The sequence below is a fragment of the Pseudophryne corroboree genome, chromosome 9 (assembly GCF_028390025.1).
Source record: "Pseudophryne corroboree isolate aPseCor3 chromosome 9, aPseCor3.hap2, whole genome shotgun sequence".
In the NCBI taxonomy this organism is placed as follows: Eukaryota; Metazoa; Chordata; class Amphibia; order Anura; family Myobatrachidae; genus Pseudophryne; species Pseudophryne corroboree.
Window position 1 is genome coordinate 413,899,444 of NC_086452.1, and position 18,953 is coordinate 413,918,396.

The 18,953-nt window shown below is 49.7% G+C and overlaps 1 protein-coding gene across 1 annotated transcript in view; it reads right to left on the reverse strand.

Moving 5' to 3' along the window:
* Nucleotides 1-761: 761 nt before the first annotated feature.
* The window catches only part of ADAMTS9 (ADAM metallopeptidase with thrombospondin type 1 motif 9), a 366,262-nt gene continuing 348,070 nt past the window's right edge, over nucleotides 762-18,953 (reverse strand). Inside the window, exons 34-40 of the mRNA XM_063940922.1 lie at nucleotides 16,185-16,276; nucleotides 15,975-16,069; nucleotides 8,567-8,700; nucleotides 6,824-6,915; nucleotides 5,659-5,763; nucleotides 4,338-4,432; nucleotides 762-881 (exon numbers count right to left, since the gene is read on the reverse strand). Of these exons, the coding sequence (XP_063796992.1) occupies nucleotides 4,343-4,432; nucleotides 5,659-5,763; nucleotides 6,824-6,915; nucleotides 8,567-8,700; nucleotides 15,975-16,069; nucleotides 16,185-16,276 (608 nt within the window). The 3' untranslated portion in view covers nucleotides 762-881; nucleotides 4,338-4,342. The remainder of the gene's footprint in view (nucleotides 882-4,337; nucleotides 4,433-5,658; nucleotides 5,764-6,823; nucleotides 6,916-8,566; nucleotides 8,701-15,974; nucleotides 16,070-16,184; nucleotides 16,277-18,953) is intronic.

The following is an 18,953-nucleotide window of genomic DNA, read 5'->3' on the forward strand; positions in this document are numbered from 1 at the left end:
CTGCCTCTCATAGAGATGGGGCTTTTCTATAGTAAACATGTTTTCTGTACTCACCGAAACGCGTAAGACACCAGTAGGACTTATATGCAAACTACACCATAAGAAAATGTTATGAATAAAGTCAGAATTTGGTAGGACTTCCTTACACCCTAAACTGCTCTATAATAAACACATATTTATACAAGTAGGTGAATTCCTCTCTACAAGGCTACCTTTATAGAAAATATATATCTCATTAGATATTTGTGAACTTTAAACTTTGAGTAAGCGTAGTTGTGGGAGTTATAAATCAACACTGAATATAATGATATCTTGTACTTAATATTAATATCTTATATAAACATTTTATAGAAAATGCCAAACATACACTTTTAACACTTGCAAAGCACCGGTGGCTATTTAGCCAGTTCCAATTGGATAAATGATGGACAGACGGTAAACCATTAAACATTGTGACAACAGAGCATCACCCAGGTCAATATGCTACATATGATGTAGAGCACACACAATGCAGTGGACAAACTGCAAATCTGAACAAAAACACACACAAAAATACAGCCAAAACCTCTTCAGTGACAACAAGCCCAGCCCAGGACCGTGCAGGCTTGGGATGTATCCTGCAGGGGATGGCTTAAAGGAGACATTTTATACACACACACACACACACACACACACACACACACACACACACACACACACACACACACACACACACACTCACACACACACACACATTAAAATAAATAACCTCAAAACATAAATATTATACTATACACCACTTGGTATACAGTCTATGTACACATTTACAATTGTTGATAGTAGAGGTATTGCAACACAAGTCTTGATCCATCTGAACTTCTGATATCTTATTGTTAAAGCACCTGGGAAAACATAAATATAAGTTTGAGACATTAACAGACAAGAAGAAATCAGACGTCTGCAATCTACTCTATGCAAGAAAATAAATACTTATCTGCAAACTAAATCTGACCAGCAGGTGGCAGTGCTAACAATACTTTTATCCACTGAATGTTTTGTGGTTTCTCTTGTAGATTTTGGGCCTGATTCAGAGATTTAAAAATAATCCGATGGTTTACGTACCTCTCCGATGGAGGGATGCCTGTGCATGTGAACAACGGGTCTTGCAGGGTCGCACGCAGTGCTCCCTGAGTCTGATTGACAAGCTGCAAAGTTTGTGAGCATGGGGGTGGGCGGAGCTGGGCAGCACTCCTAAAAAACGGGGGGGGGGGGGGGGGGTGTTACCCCGTTTTCTGGGACTGGCGAGGACAGGACCATCCTGTGTGACCTGAAGTTTACTCAAATGGCCAATGAAAGTCTGAGAATGTCTGTGACTAAGGCGCTGAGACTCGAATGGTGATGGAGTCGCGAGAAGTGAGTGTGCAGTCAAAGAAAGTGGGCACGCAGTGGCAGCTAAAGTACAGTAAGGGCTAGGTGTGGCCGTGTATTCACAGTGTGGTTGGCTGCAAATGCTGAAAAGGGTCCAGTATGAAATGCCGGCGCTCAGGATCCCGGCAGTCGTAATACCGAAGCCGGCATCCTGATGATGGAAAGACACACAGGGCTGAGTGTGGGGTGTACTCCACCCTCCCCTACCCCATAACCTTAACCCCCTGATCCTGCAGCCTAACCCTGACCTACCTCCTTAGTGCCTGAACCTAACCACCCCCCCAGAGGTGCCTTAACCTAAGTCCCCATCCCCGCTGCCTAAACCTAACCCTCCCTCCCTTGCAGCCTGACCCTAACCACACTGGGGGTACCTAACCCTAACCCTCCCCACAGCCTAACCGTACTACAGCGCCTCTTCCTGTTAACTTCCCCAAACACTTCCTATCACTTTGCAAATAAATAAGTGCAACTTATATGCATGCGTAGTGGGGGGAAAAATCACTTCACTGCGTATAAAATGGACATTGCATCTATTTCTGAATCAGGCCCATACATAAGTAGATCATTAGATGCCAAGCTTAGACATTACCCGCACATGTGCAGTATGAATGGCGACTTCCTGTGCTCTGTGTATAGCAGCATTACAGAGGGTGCTACAAGTGTATTAGCCTAGGGCACCCAGAACCTAGGCCCTGACTATAATAAAGTAGGAGAAATTACAGCAGCAGATCAAAGAGTTGCTGGCAGTCAACACGACCAATACACTGACTAAGCTTATAAGTAAATCAGTCGGTTTATGATTGGTATTGTTTGTTAGCTGTTACTGAATAAACAAATTGCTCTTAGAATTATACAATATTGAGGCCTAAATTTAAGTCTGGAACTTACATATTGGTCCTAGCTGGTAAATCTGAGTTGTGCCACTTAAAATTGTCCTTGGGGTTGCTGACCCATGCTGTCTTGTGATAAATGGGTAATATATTGGCTTACAGCAGTCTTCTAACATGAAGCTGTCATGATGGGGTCTATCACAGGTCATGAGGAGGTCTATCACAGGTCATGACGGGGTATATATGTCACAGGTCATGACGGGATCTATCTATCTATCACAGATCATCCCGGGGTCTATCTATCATAGATCATGACGGGGTCTATCTTTCACAGGTTAGGATGGGCTCTATCACAGGTCATGATGGGCTCTATCACAGGTCATGATGGGCTCTATCTATCACAGGTCATGATGGGCTCTATCACAGGTCATGATGAGGTCTATCTATCACAGGTCTCAATGGGGTCTATCACAGGTCATGATGGGCTCTATCTATCACAGATCATGATGGGGTCTATCTATCACAGGTCATGATGATGTCTATCTATCACAGATCATGATGGGGTCTATCTATCACAGATCATGATGGGGTCTATCTATCACAGTTCATGATGAGGTCTATCTATCACAGGTCATGATGAGGTCTATCTATCACAGGTCTCAATGGAGTCTATCACAGGTCATGATGGGCTCTATCTATCACAGATCATGATGGGCTCTATCACAGGTCATGATGAGGTCTATCTATCACAGGTCATGATGAGGTCTATCTATCACAGGTCATGATGGGGTCTATCTATCACAGTTCATGATGAGGTCTATCACAGGTCATGATGAGGTCTATCTATCACAGGTCTCAATGGAGTCTATCACAGGTCATGATGGGCTCTATCTATCACAGATCATGATGGGCTCTATCACAGGTCATGATGAGGTCTATCTATCACAGGTCATGATGAGGTCTATCTATCACAGGTCATGATGGGGTCTATCTATCACAGTTCATGATGAGGTCTATCACAGGTCATGATGAGGTCTATCTATCACAGGTCTCAATGGAGTCTATCACAGGTCATGATGGGCTCTATCTATCACAGATCATGATGGGCTCTATCACAGGTCATGATGAGGTCTATCTATCACAGGTCATGATGAGGTCTATCTATCACAGGTCATGATGAGGTCTATCTATCACAGGTCATGATGAGGTCTATCTATCACAGGTCACAATGGGGTCTATCACAGGTCATGATGGGCTCTATCTATCACAGATCATGATGGGGTCTATCTATCTATCACAGTTCATGATGGGGTCTATCTATCACAGTTCATGATGGGGTCTATCTATCACAGTTCATGATGGGGTCTATCTATCACAGTTCATGATGGGGTCTATCTATCACAGGTCATGTTGATGTCTATCTATCACAGATCATGATGGGCTCTATCTATCACAGGTCATGTTGATGTCTATCTATCACAGGTCATGATGGGCTCTATCTATCACAGATCATGATGGGGTCTATTTATCACAGGTCATGATGGGGTCTATTTATCACAGGTCATGATGGGGTCTATTTATCACAGGTCATGATGGGGTCTATCTATCACAGGTCATGATGGGCTCTATCTATCACAGGTCATGATGGGCTCAATCTATCACAGGTCATGATGGGGTCTATTTATTACAGGTCATGATGGGGTCTATCTATCACAGGTTATGATTGGGTCTATCATAGGTCATAATGGGGTCTATCATAGGTTATGATGGGGTCTATCTATCACAGGTTATGATGGGGTCTATCATAGGTCATAATGGGGTCTATCATAGGTTATGATGGGGTCTATCTATCACAGGTTATGATGGGGTCTATCATAGGTCATGATGGGGTCTATCATAGGTCATGATGGGGTCTATCACAGTGCTACTACCACATATACAGTCTGAGGGGCAGATTCTGTTACGGCTCGTGCAAGCCATAAACAGCGAAACACAAGTGATATTGCATTAAAGTAATTGTCAGTGATGTGCCGCCATATTGGTTTTGTTGTCACAGTGGCCGCCTGCACTAAACCTGAGCTCTGTAGTGCACACTCTTACCAGTTCTATAACAGCTGAACGCGGAGGCCAGTTGCGGAGGACGGAATACACTTTCCACAGTAACCACCACACTTTCCTGTCACTTTGGTTCCATCCTGAAATGAAAATATAAAATGATTTAGGTTTTATTTTAGTGGTAAATATAGTCACCTCAATACTTCAGAGCAAGTGACAGGAAAACAGTTTTACCATAACGCGAATCAAAAGAAAGTGTCGAGTTCCAATCTATCTGGTAACACAGAATGTCTATACAACATCACAAACCTCTTTCCTTCAAATACTTCCCGTATGGTGGACATTTAGGAATACAGGTAACCGCGGGCCTGATTCTGAGTGACATATAATGCAAAAACGATGTTCACGTAGTTGAACAATTATTTGCGCAAAATGATCTGAACATCCATATGGTGCATGCGTTATACAGTGTATGCAGAAAGGTACTATTACGATCGGGGACAGGCGGTATGAGAAAGGTGGGCATCTCAGTCCTTACACATTCAACCGGCAGGGAGCACAGGCACTGCCCTGGCATGCCAGGATACTCACTTGTTAGTGGGATCTCCATCTCCTCTTCCTCAAACTCCGGTCCATCCACAGTCCAGAGGATCGAGACAGCCGCGGGAGGGAAGTGCGCCGCTGCCTCTCTGCTTTCCATTCACATGCTGCCGCAACTGATGCTGGGGAGGGGGCGGAGACTACACCAAACAGCTGAGCCGCGAAGAATTGAGGAGAACTGGAGTGCAGGCAGCGAAATGCTGTCCTGCCCTCCATTAATGTACTATTTTGGTGACTGTGTGGGGGCCCCGGGGTGACTGCTCCTGTCGCACCCCCTATAATCCGTAGTGATGAGCGAATTCGGTTTTACTAATCCGGCGCACACTTTTGCATGTTACTCAGAATCAGGCCCTGTAAGAGCAAAGTAATGTGTCCCTAGCAACCAGCCAGACTATTGCTTTCATTACCTAACGCGTACCAGAAAAATTACAGAATCTGAGCAGTTGTGTGATTTATGGTACTTTGGTTTAGGGGCGGGGTACGGGCAGACAGGAGTCTAAATAATGTTGGGTAGTATTATTATTACTATAAATAATCTTTATAGGGCGACACAGAGAGTCTTGAAGCCATACAGAGTACATATAGGGGGGATTTCAGTTAGCTGCTGTAATTTACCGTGGACTTGTTGATCCCACAAGGATATACAAATAGTCTGATTTGGGCATTTATGCATATATACAGTCAGTGCAAAAAAAAAAAATAATAATAAAAAATCATTTAAAAGTTAAAATATAATGTGAAAATTGCTAAGTATTGAATTCCTTACTGGTGATTTTGCTATTTCAGTCACTGCATAATTTCCCTGTGACATCCACTTTGTTGTTTCGGATACTGAAAGGCCGGTTCCTGTCAGGTTGATGCTGAAACGACCCTAAAAAAAAATAACAAAGCAATAAAAAATCTATATTTATACATTTACACTACTCTCTCACACATGACAGGGATATCTATAGCTAAACCTCTTTATGGGGAGAAAAAATGACTGGCGATGGGCCACCGCGTATCACTGCATTGCTCCACAGCGCATATATTAGCGAATTACGCTACCCCCAGCATTGCAAGTTTTCCTGCACGCCTCTACGGGAACTTGCGATGTGGATTGCCGTACATCACAGCCATTGCATTGAATTAAACTGCCTCCTATATATGTTGATGCAATATAAAAATACATCAGTGATGTCATCAGTTTGACAATGCGAAGGAAAGACCCCAACATCAGACCGTGCTGTACCTCCCCCAGTATAAGGAAAGCCCCTGGAAATCTACTAGTGATTATTGCTGGCCATTCGTCGATTGTGGGGGTCATTCCAAGTTGATCACTAGCTGAAAATGTTTGCTGTGCAGCGATGAAGCAAAAAACCGGCACTTCTGCGCATGCGTATGCGGCACAATGCGCACGCGCGACGTACTTTCACAACGGCCGAAGCAGTTTTACACAAGGTCTTGCGAAGCTTTTCAGTCGCACCGCTGGCCGCAGAGTGATTGACATGAAGTGGGCGCTTCTGGGTGTCAACTGACCGTTTTCAGGGAGTGTTCGGAAAAACGCAGGCGTGCCAAGAAGAATGCAGGCGTGGTTGGGAGAACGCAGGGTGCGTTTGTGACGTCAAATCCGGAACTGAACAGTCTGAAATCATCGCAAGCTAGGAGTAGGTCTGAAGCTACTCTGAAACTGCACAATTTTTTTTTGTAGTCGCTCTGCGATCCTTTCGTTCGCACTTCTGCTTAGCTAAAATAGGCGGCTTAGCGTTTGCACGGCTGCTAAAAACTGCTAGCGAGCGAACAACTCGGAATGACCACCTGTATAATATAAGTTAGCGTTTTGTCATAATGCACTAGGAATGCTCTTTATTTGTAAGTGCACTTTCTGTCTCTTCCACACAAATACAGCATGGCTGGGGAGTGTGCATTCTGCAAGAACAATGTTCCCTTACCTGAGGGCACTTAGCTGCGCTGTAACAATCCCCAGCTGTAGCAAACGGGACAGGTCGTCCATCAAGAGTACGTGCAAACTGCAAATCCGTGGCTGCGGAAGAGAAAGCACAAATCATTCCAACATGCGCACTTGTCGCTGGCCAAGAGCTGTGCGGCCTGAAAGCAGACAGACATGGGATTGCCTTGCAGGGTGTGAGTAGCTCAGAATACAGCATGAGACTTATAAAACAGGTTGTGCGGCTGCTCTGTTGGTTTTCATTCATTAGTTAGAGAGCTGCCCCAGGGACAGGAATGATCTTTGTGGAGATAAGAGGAGCTCGGGCAAGCAGGGGCAGATTTAGGCGGTCAGCCCGCCACTAAGCAAAACATGCCCCCCACCTCCCAATTCTATTATTTCACTTAGAAGGTATAAGCCCCAATTTGGTGATTGCAATAATAATAATAATAATAATAACAACAAAAATAAAACAAGCTATGAGCTACGACATTTCAAACAGAAGATGGTGACTGCACCATGGCCAAATGTGTTCTTCTGCGTCTGAGCTGATGTCCTGTGCTGTGTGCCATCCCCAGGCTGAGCTATATATATGATGCATGTGCCAATTGATGGGGGCAGGGCGGTACTCACAATATTGCCACACTACCGTACCCTACACCATCTTGACTGGGCTGTTGATGGGTCACATATATCACTGTGTCTGCAACTAAAGCTGGCCATACACCTACAGATTTATTGGCAAATCTGGCTGGTTGGAATGAAAATCTGGTAATTGACCATTTGCTTCCAAACACTAGAATACAGACAAAAATGGTCAATCAGACAAATTGGTTAAATCCACGTCCATTTTTGACAGTTTTACGGCATTTAGGAGCAAATGGGCAACTGTATTTTCCATTACCAGGTTTTCATTCCAACCGTCCAGATCTGACAATTAGTCTTTAGGTGTATGGGCAGCATTAGTCAGAGAGATGCTTCTGACAACTGGGCAGGACCTGCCAGGCCCACTTGCTGATTGGCCAGCCCCCAGGCCGGAGCGCATGCTGATTGGCCCAGTCCTAACGGAAAAATATTTCCATTGTACAATACACTATGTTGAATGTAGTGTGGTTGGATAGGACACGAGCCATCTGCACCTCTGAAACGCTTGCCGCAATGAATGAGCAGTTTTTAAAGATCGTTAGATGCGGTTGTAGCCAGACATGCCTCTGTCATCAGACAGCTATTATTCTGTTACCTGCCTCCCCTGTCAGCTTCACATTGGGGGTAATTCAGACTGCGATCGCTGCAGCGCCAGCGATCGCAGTCTGAATAACTTTGTGGAGTGCGCACGCGCAGCGGTCCTACTGTGCGTGCGCACCCCGGGAGCCCAGTGAGATGCTATCAGCATCTCACTGGCTGCGATCGCCTCTGCCTGATTGAAAGGCAGAGGAGGTTGCGGGGCAGGAGTGGGCGTGCCAACGAGGCGCGGTCCAGACAACAGAGGCGTTTCAGTGTATCTCTTTCAGTGTATATCTTTCAGTGTGTATGCACCAATGATGAGCGGCCCCGTGCTCGTTCATCGTTGGTGGCGGGTCACTTATACATGCAAGCCAATATGGACAATCTCGTCCATATTAGAATGCAGGGCACCTCGGCGGCCAATCACCAGGTGTGTAGGGCCCATTAGAGCCACAGTTTGAAGTCTTTAAGGTTATTTCCCCAATATATGGGTGTATGAAGCTGTTATATATTACGCACTCACTTATAATCTGTAAAGTTGTCAGATCCAGCCTCACTTTACTGAAGGTGGAAAAGCCGGCTGCTGTGTAGTCCCTTCTGCAGGGGCAGTCCTCTCTCCGACTCCCATTGTACGGGCACTCAGTGGGATTCTGTAACCTATAACCAAAGACAACAAGGAACAAATCAGGCAGATACTGTACAGTATGCTCTTTCACCAACACAGATAGAATGCCACCTAACACATAGCTGCCGACATTCTGGCTGCCTCCTCCTGCAGAAGGCAGCCAGGTCAGCTCAGCAGGGAGTGTGGCGTGACTAAGGAATGAGTAATGGGGAGGAGCAGGGGGCGTGGCCATTAGATTGCATCATTGTGGCCTTACCCCTGATACACTATGCCTGGATTACTGGTATAGTGAAGGCATGGGGCGGGGTCACGCTGACGCGAATCACGTCATCGGCACTCTCGCTGCTGGGAATACTTAAATGTTTCCCCAGGGGGTGCGGGTCTCAGCTGCCGGCCAGGAAACTTGCCAACTCTTCCGGGTGGCTGGGAGCGCCACCCGATTTTCGGGAGCCCCCTGGCCATTCCGGGAGAGTAGGTAAGTATGAAACATACTAGTCAGTGTGAATGTGGCAAACAGAGGGCACGGATAAAATGTTCTGAAGTTTCGGAAAAAATGATTCCAGGTATGTCAGCTGATTTGCTATGTTCGGGTTTTATTGTTTGTTTTCCCCACAATATTGAGCAACTTGCCTAAAATATACTAAATTGCATTTATCCGTGCTCCTCAAAGTGACCAGGGACGGGTTAAGGTGACCCAGTATATGCTGGATCCATTTTACTAGTAGGACTTAATTTTTTTAAAGTTTGGGAAAATTAGAACTAAAATACAAATGATCACACCTCTGTTTAGCCCTTATGGTAACAAAGGCGCCGAGCCCGTGATGGCGCCGGAGAGGGGTAAGGGGGAGGGGCGGCAGGTGGCCCGCGGGCCAGCGGCACAATGGAAAGGAGGGGCGGGCAGGTGTGCCCGTCCCCTCTTTCACACCTACAGGCGCTGGTAGCCTGTAGAAGGCGAGGGGGCCGGCCGGATAGCGGGCGGGTTAAATAGGAAGGCGGGGGGGAGGAGGCGGCCACTGAGAAAGGTGAGCACAGAGAGTGACGGCAGCGGAGGTGCTACGAACGGCGGCGGAGAGGATCCACGGAGGGCACCAGCATCCGCCGAGCAGGAGGAAGAAGGTCACTCGCGGGTGAGTGCGGCTCGGCGGGTACGAGAAGAGGCAGCAGCGGGGGGACGGAGAGACGTCGGGCACAGGCTGCGGAAGCGACTTCCGGTCACTTCCGGTCGCGCGGCGGCTCCGGAGGCTGGGTGCAGCGCGGGGGGGCCAGAATAGGGTCGCATTTCGGCGGACAAGGCCACCAGCAGGATCAGCACCGCAGGGCAGCTGCAGAAGCCACATTGCATCCCCTGCAAAATAGAAAAAGGAAAGCAGCATGGATGGGCCAGCAGAGAGGGGGGTCAGAAGAAGGAGCATACCCCACAGGTTCAGGGAGGAGACAGAGGACAGCGCAGGGTTGCACTTTAACCCTGCAGGGAGGGAAGGAGCACGTCAGCAGCAGCAGCAGCAGCACAGAGAGAATGATGCAGGAGCTCCCCCTGGCGGCAGGAAAGGAAGAGGACAGCTGCAGGAGACGAAGAGAAGGAAGGCAGCTCCAATCCGGCAGCCAGGGCTGCGAAGAGGAAGAAGCAGCCGGCAGCAGCGATCACCAGCGAGCAGCAATACGGGGTGAGTGACCTGCCGCCCATTTACGAAGATATCCCCGCGGCAGCGGAGTCAGACGGACCTGACTCCGGGGGGGAGGAGCGGAAGGGTTGGGGCAAAGTTTTGAGCAGCGCCAATCCCACTTCACCCGCCACACAACCGCAAACCCCAGCCCGTAGATGGGAGAAAGGAGAGGGCGGCCCATCATCAAGCGGCCGGGATGCGTGGGTACAGGAGGCTTCCACCCAGCTGTTCAAGGAGATGTCACAGCTTCCGGCGGCGGGGCAACCGGACAGGGGGAGGCATGACAACGGACACCGTCACAGCAAGGAGAGGCATCACAACGGGCACGGAAGCAGGGAGTCATCTTACGGCCGGAGATCACCGCGTTACCATTCGCCACCGCCCAGCCCTCGGCATCGGCACAGCCTACATTTCACAGCACGCAGGTCATCACCGGTCAGGGGTTACAGCCGACACGCATCACCGCCGGAGGCATACATCACATCACGGCACGGCTGTCGAGGGTGCAGCTGCAGCAGGAGAGAAGACAGGCAGGAACAGCGTTATCAGTCGACGGGAGGAGGGCAGCGATCAGTGCAGCACAGCACACCGACAAGACAAGGCGACAGGGAGGCAGTGCACAGGAACTTGCAAGTCTTCACCACGCCAGCAAGATCAACGCACGGGAGCAATACGGCGGTCCACGGTACCATCACGCCACGGGAACGGCAGAGGGCATACACGCAGCGGCCAGGAGGCGCGGAATTCCAGCGCGGAGAGGGCGTCATGGGCTACGCTACGGCCGGCGATGCCCCAGCAGTCAACACGGTCCAAGTGGCCACCACACCGAAGGCAGCATCCGGCGCGATGACCAGCGCGGACGGTCCAGCGAGGGAATCCTCACACGGGACGGGTGAGACCAATGTCGATATGAACAGTTTGTGTAATGTTATGGTGTCCCCAGATATATCGCAGAATGTTGGTAACGTTATGGTTAAGTTCACGGGGGTGGTCGGTAAGGGCGGAGCAGGTCAGGCGAGGGAGCAGGGGGATAGCGCAACGGATTCAGACGAGGACGAATCATGTAGAGTGTTGAGGGAGCAGCTAAAGTTAGCTAGAGCGACATGTAAGAAAAGGAAGGGGCTTACGCCGGGGACAGATGCGGTTAGGGAACAGATGGGGCAGGTGCAGCAGGAAGCGGCTAAGAAATTTTTGCAGACAGGATCCGCAGTGGGTTGCGAGTTTAGCGCAGTGGCAGGCCACTTGCCAAAACAAATCAGAAAGGAGATAGAAAAAGGGGGTTTCGTCGATATATGTTCATTGACAGAGAAGGGCTTGAGCGACAAGGAAAAGGCAAAACCGAAAGGGGGTACACAAGTCAATAGCTACAAGACTATTGAGAACTGGCTGAGCGGAATGTTCGCTTACTCCGGCTGTTACATAGAAGCGTACCCCGAGGTAGCGATGAGCATGTTGAAATATACAGATTTTATATACTCTGTGTACAAGGAACAAGGGGGATCAGTCTGGCTGAGGTACGACGAGAGTTTTAGAGCGAAGGCAGAGGGCGGTAAGCCCATCGACTTCGGAGTTAGGGACCTCGACGCGTGGCTCAAGGCATTAGCAAGCGGGATAGCGGAGAAGGCGGCACCGGCACAAGCAGCCGGGGCAGGGAGGCCTAGCACGCAGAAACATGACCTCAAATGCTGGGCGTTTAACGAATCTCAGTGCACCCGCGCGCAGTGCAAATTCAGGCACGCATGTTCCTTTTGCAACGCAAGTCATGCAGCAAAGGATTGCTATAGGAAGAGAGCAAATCACCCAAGAAAACTACCCGCGGCAGCAGGGGCTGGGAAAAGCGTTTAGCCCAGTGAATTTAAGCAGGATCCTGGGGTGGCTAGCCAGGTATCCGAAGCAGCAGGAAGCCAAATTGCTGCGGGACGGTTTTAGGGAGGGCTTTAGGATACCAATAATAAGAGAGGTCCCGCCCACAGAAAAAAATAAGAAACCTGAAATCCGTCAAGGAGCAACCGGGGGTGGTACGGGAGAAGATCGCAAAGGAGCTAGAGTTAGGTAGAATGGCGGGGCCATTTGCAGCCCCACCATTACAGGATTTGATAGTGTCACCTTTGGGACTGGTCCCAAAAAAGGCACCGGGGAAGTTCAGGCTCATCCAGCACCTGTCTTACCCCGAGGGAGGGTCAGAAAACGACGCACTGGACAAAGAGCAATGTTCAGTGCAGTATCAATCCTTTGACCAGGCGGTCAAGATGGTGAGAGCACAAGGGAAAGGAGCTCTCATGGCAAAGCTAGACATCGAGTCGGCCTTCAGACTGCTTCCATTGCACCCAGAGAGCTTCAGGTTGATGGGTCTAAGTTTTGACGGGGTTTTCTTTGTGGACAAATGCCTGCCAATGGGGTGCGCCATTTCATGCGCTTTCTTCGAGGCATTTAGTTCGTTCCTGCAATGGTGTTTGCAGGAACGCGCTGGGGCAAGGGCCATAGCGCATTATCTAGACGATTTCTTGGTGGCGGGCCCACCAGAGTCGGAGCAGTGCAGCCACCTTTTACGAGAGCTACAGGGTATGCTGGAAGAGTTCAGCGTACCCATCGCGGCGGAGAAAACCGAAGGCCCGACGGAGGTTATATCCTATTTGGGCATAGAAATTGACACGGTTAGGCAGGAGTGCAGACTACCAACAGAGAAGGTGGTAAAGTTGGTCAGGGAAGTGAGCGACTGCGCAAAGGCCAAGAAGGTCACGCTGGGGCAGTTGCAGTCTTTGCTGGGGAGCCTGAATTTCGCTTGCAGGGTGATTCCAATGGGCAGAATCTTCAAGAGGAGGCTGGAACAAGCCACAGCAGGCAGGGCATCAAAGCACCACTTCATACGCATCACCAGGGAGCTTAGGGAGGACCTGCGGGTGTGGGAGGAGTTCCTCTTACAGTTTAACGGGGTGCAAATCTGGCCCAAGGAAGTAGCACCAAACCGTGCGCTGCAGTTATTCACAGACGCAGCAGGAGCTACGGGGTTTGGGGCATACTTGCAGGGCGAATGGTGCGCCCAGCGATGGCCACCAGAATGGGAGACCGCAGGGATCACCAAGAACTTAGCGGCATTGGAGTTGTTCCCGATAGTCGTGGCAGTCGACATATGGGGTAAAGTGCTGGCAAACAGGCAGATCCAATTCTGGTGCGACAACATGGGGGTGGTGCAAGCCGTGAACAACCAGCGGGCATCATCGCCGCCGGTGGTCAGGTTGCTCAGGAGGTTGGTGGCAGCTTGTTTGCACCACAACATAACATTCAGAGCTAGACACGTGCCAGGGGAGAAGAACGTAATAGCGGACGCATTGTCCAGGCAGAAATGGGAAGTTTTTAGGACCGCAGCGCCGGGAGCAAGCGAAGTAGGTTTAACATGCCCCTCCTATCTCTGGCAGATAGTCGATCAGAACTAGATAAATTGGTGGAGCGATCCCTGGCACCAAAGACCTGGAAGGCCTACAAGGCCGCATGGAGAAGATGGCGGCAGTTCCAGGGGGAGGGGGAGATTGAAGCCAAGCCTCCGCAGCAACAAGTGTTGGCGTTCTTGGACAAACTCAGAAGGGAGCAGACGTCCAGGGCAGGAGCAAACACGATAATAGCAGGGGTATCCTTTTTCCAGAAACTGGCAGGCGAAAGGGACGAGACGAAGAGTTTCGTAGTACGCACGATAATGAAGGGCTGGGCAAGGGCGGAGGTTAAGAAACCAGACGCTAGGGAACCAATCACAATCGAGAGGCTGAGGAAACTGATAGAAGCGGTCCCAAGCGTCTGCCGCGACCAGAGTGAGGCAAGGTTGTTTACAACGGCTTTTATTATGGCTTTTAGGGGGGCATTCAGGGTTAGCGAGTTGGTAGCGCAGTCCAAAACAGCAAGGGAAACAGGGCTGCAGTGCAGTAGCGTTACCGTAGCGGAGGACACAGTACTGTGTAAAATACGCAGATCAAAGACAGACCAGAACGGAAAGGGAAAATGGGTGCAGCTGCGCAGGCACGACGACGCTGCGGTCTGCCCGGTAAGGGCGGTCGAAGCATTTAGGATAACAAGGCCGGCAGGAGGAGGGAATTTTCTGGTACACAAGGACGGGGCGGCGCTCACTAGGTACCAGTTTGCAGCAGTGTTGAAGAGATGTGTAGGAGCACTTGGCTGGCAGGCAGAGAGATTCGGGACACACTCGTTTAGAATAGGGGCGGCCACGTCAGCCGCTAACGAAGGGTGCGCGATCGAAGAGATCAAAGCATTAGGCAGGTGGGGGTCCAACAGCTACAGGCGCTACATTAGACCCCTCAACGACGAAACAGAAAACATCTAACGATCATGTCCTCCCCCCTCTCCCACACAGCCCCATCCGCAAGAAAAAAGGAGGCGAGGCGGATATGGATCGTCGGTCACTCATACGTTCACTGGGCGGCAGCACGGGCCGCCGGGAGGCCGTATGGAAAGCAGTTGGGGCTAGCGGAGAAAGAGGGGAAGGTATGCTGGTTTGGGCAGAGAGGGATGAGGTGGCACGGCTTGAGGGGCACCCTGTTATCCGGGGAAGAGGCGACAAGCAGCCCCGATACCATAGTATTACACCTGGGGGGCAACGATTTGGGCGACATGAAATCCCTAGACTTGATCAGGACAATACGGGACGATCTAGCATGGGTAAGCGAGCGATGGCCGGGCGTAGAGCTAATATGGTCTAACATCATTCCCAGGCTAGCTTGGCGCGGAGCTCGGAAAGGGGCAGGAGTGGAGAGGGCTAGGAAAAGGGTCAACGCGGCCGTGGGCAAATGCGTGGCCGCACTAGGGGGACAGGTCATACGGCATAAGGACATCAGTCAAAAGATCGGGGGCATGTATAGGAGCGACGGGGTCCATTTGTCGGACATTGGGATTGACCTTTTTAATAACGCGCTTCAGGAAGCACTGGAGGCCGGGGGTCAGTAGCTGGTTGCAGGGTGGGGGCTTCGGGTCTCGGGGGAGGGGGGCAGCCGAGATCCTCGTGTGGCGGGAAGAAGCGGTGCGCAAGGCATGGCGAACGGGGGGAGCCAGCCGAGGTTGGCAGATTCACCCTCGGTGAACGGGCGCATGCTCGGCTCCAGCTTTGGACGGTTGGGCCAGGGAGCTGCGTGCCAGGTGAGCGTGATATGCGCCAGGAGGGCTGGTTCCCCAGGGGCGTTGCCGCGGTGCCTACAGGGTAGGCAGGGCACGCCCCCAGGAAATCAGGAGGGGTCAGGGACCCAGGGGCGCCTTGCCCACCACTTCTATCCGTGCCCCGCAACCTTGTAAGGTAACATGTAAGGTAATGGAAATAAACTGTGGCCAGTAATTCGATCCAAAGGAAATGTGTCAGACTCTTTATTTCAAGGGGAGCTTATTAGCTTATGTGAGCGGAAACAAAGGGGGCCGCCGTAGGTCGACCTCTCCCCCTTATCATACTACCCAGTAGTCCTGATTCATTAAACCCCAAAGGTTTGCATTTATATTTACACCCTAATGGTTGTGCAGTGTAATTGTAGCATTTACTCGTTACTTGTTAAATTAACTTATGAGACAGGGTCCCCACAAATGAAAGCTGGGAAAGAAATTACAAAGCAACAAAACACCTGTGAGTGTACACAATAAGTTTTCTGACATACCTATAGCCAAACACCTCAGAGTAATTCTCAGCCTCATCGCTTACGAGTGTCACATACTCCTTGGGGCTTTCTGACTGCATCCCAGAACAATAAACCTGAATGAAAAACAATCACTATTATTATTACATCATGAGGGCGCCTCCAGCCGTCTATAAATAATAGAGAGTGGCGAATATCAGGGAATATACAGTATGAGAGAAGAAAAGTCACCTTTATTATCTTTTCTTCCACTATAATGTACTGCTCGCCGTCTTCGTCAACACTGCGTTGTTTAACGTCTTGACAACTACGTGGTAAATTGCCTGTAAAACAAATGAAACATATGTTTAATTGTTTTCGTAATGAAAATTAGGGAGTCTATTCATGAAGCAGTGATAAGAGTGGAGAAGTGAGCCAGTGGAGAAGTTGCCCTCGGCAACCAATCAGCTGCTGCGTATAATTTTATAGAGTGCACTTTATATACACTGCTCAAAAAAATAAAGGGAACACTAAAATAACACATCCTAGATCTGAATGAATGAAATATTCTTATTAAATACTTTGTTCTTTACATAGTTGAATGTGCTGACAACAAAATCACACAAAAATTATCAATGGAAATCAAATTTATTAACCCATGGAGGTCTGGATTTGGAGTCACACTCAAAATTAAAGTGGAAAAACACACTACAGGCTGATCCAACTTTGATGTAATGTCCTTAAAACAAGTCAAAATGATGCTCAGTAGTGTGTGTGGCCTCCACGTGCCTGTATGACCTCCCTACAACGCCTGGGCATGCTCCTGATGAGGTGGCGGATGGTCTCCTGAGGGATCTCCTCCCAGACCTGGACTAAAGCATCCGCCAACTCCTGGACAGTCTGTGGTGCAACGTGGTATTGGTGGATGGAGCGAGACATGATGTCCCACATGTGCTCAATTGGATTCAGGTCTGGGGTACGGGCGGGCCAGTCCATAGCATCAATGCCTACGTCTTGCAGGAACTGCTGACACACTCCAGCCACATGAGGTCTAGCATTGTCTTGCATTAGGAGGAACCCAGGGCCAACCGCACCAGTATATGGTCTCACAAGGGGTCTGAGGATTCTCATCTCGGTACCTAATGACAGTCAGGCTACCTCTGGCGAGCACATGGAGGGCTGTGCGGCCCCCCAAAGAAATGCCACCCCACACCATTACTGACCCACTGCCAAACCGGTCATGCTGGAGGATGTTGCAGGCAGCAGAACGTTGTCCTTGGCGTCTCCAGACTCTGTCACATCTGTCACATGTGCTCAGTGAGAACCTGCTTTCATCTGTGAAGAGCACAGGGCGCCAGTGGCGAATTTGCCAATCTTGGTGTTCCCTGGCAAATGCCAAACGTCCTGCACGGTGTTGGGCTGTAAGCACAACCCCCCACCTGTGGACGTCGGGCCCTCATACCACCCTCATGGAGTCTGTTTCTGATCGTTTGAGTAGACACATGCACATTTGTGGCTTGCTGGAGGTCATTTTGCAGGGCTCTGGCAGTGCTTCTCCTGTTCCTCCTTGCACAAAGGCGGAGGTAGCGGTCCTGCTGCTGGGTTGTTGCCCTCCTACGGCCTCCTCCACGTCTCCTGATGTACTGGCCTGTCTCCTGGTAGCGCCTCCATGCTCTGGACACTACGCAGACAGACACAGCAAACCTTCTTGCCACAGCTCGCATTGATGTGCCATCCTGGATGAGCTGCACTACCTGAGCCACTTGTGTGGGTTGTAGACTCCGTCTCATGCTACCACTAGAGTGAAAGCACCACCAGCTATCAAAAGTGACCAAAACATCAGCCAGAAAGCATAGGAGCTGAGAAGTGGTCTGTGGTCACCACCTGCAGAACAACTCCTTTATTGGGGGTGTCTTGCTAATTGCCTATAATTTCCACCTGTTGTCTATTCCATTTGCACAACAGCATGTGAAATTGATTGTCAATCAGTGTTGCTTTCTAAGTGGACAGTTTGATTTCACAGTAGTGAGTTACATTGTGTTGTTTAAGTGTTCCCTTTATTTTTTTGAGCAGTGTATGGTAACTCAACACTGATTGGTTGCCATGTGCAACTTCTCCACTGGCTCACTTCTCCACTCTTTTTCACTGCTTCGTGAATAGACCCCCTAGGAGTGCAGTCACTGACAGAGTAAAATACATGCACACTTGCCGTCGCTCATTTTCACCTTTCCTGAGCGATGTCGCTCATTTCCTCGGCAAGTGTGTATGCCGCCGCCGACCAGCGATGCGCGGCCCCACGGGTCATTAACGACCCTCGCTGTTGACCGTGCAAGCAGCTCAATCTGGACTGTCGTTAAAGAGCTGCCCGCACGGCCCGGCCGTTGTGTGACGTCACTGAGAATATGAACGTCATATCGCTCAGTGTGTAGGCCCGGCCACCGACCACCCGGCCCAGGAGGGGGAAACACTAGGCAACGTCACCCATAGAGCACGTTGCCTAGTGTGTACCCACCTTAAGACTACTTGGACAGTAGTTTTGTCTCTGTTTATATACAGTTACACGCATGGGCCTTTTACCATTGTGTGGTAACAGCACCACCTCACACCTAAATCAGTATACATAAGGTAACCAGATGGCACACGGAACCTGCGTTGGACCCTATTATTAGCCTCTAGATTAATGATTGATGTTTGGCTGTATTTAGAGCAGAGCCACCATAGGGGTATAAAGCAAATACATGTTTAAGGAGCCTGGGTATGTAGGGGGCCCACAGCATAACCCCAGGGCATCTATATTTTACTTTAAGCTGACTACTTACTGGCACATTGGTTTATTGTTATGTAATCATTATTGGTGAAGGGAGTACTGATTTTGGGTGCAGGAGGGCTGCATTCAGTTAGGGGTGGTGGGGAGCAATACCATGATGTGAGGTGCAGAGGGTGAAATTATGTTATGTTCTGCAGGGGGGTCTATTTTGTCATGGGGTAAGGAGACCATCAGGGGGTTACAGGTGGAACGAA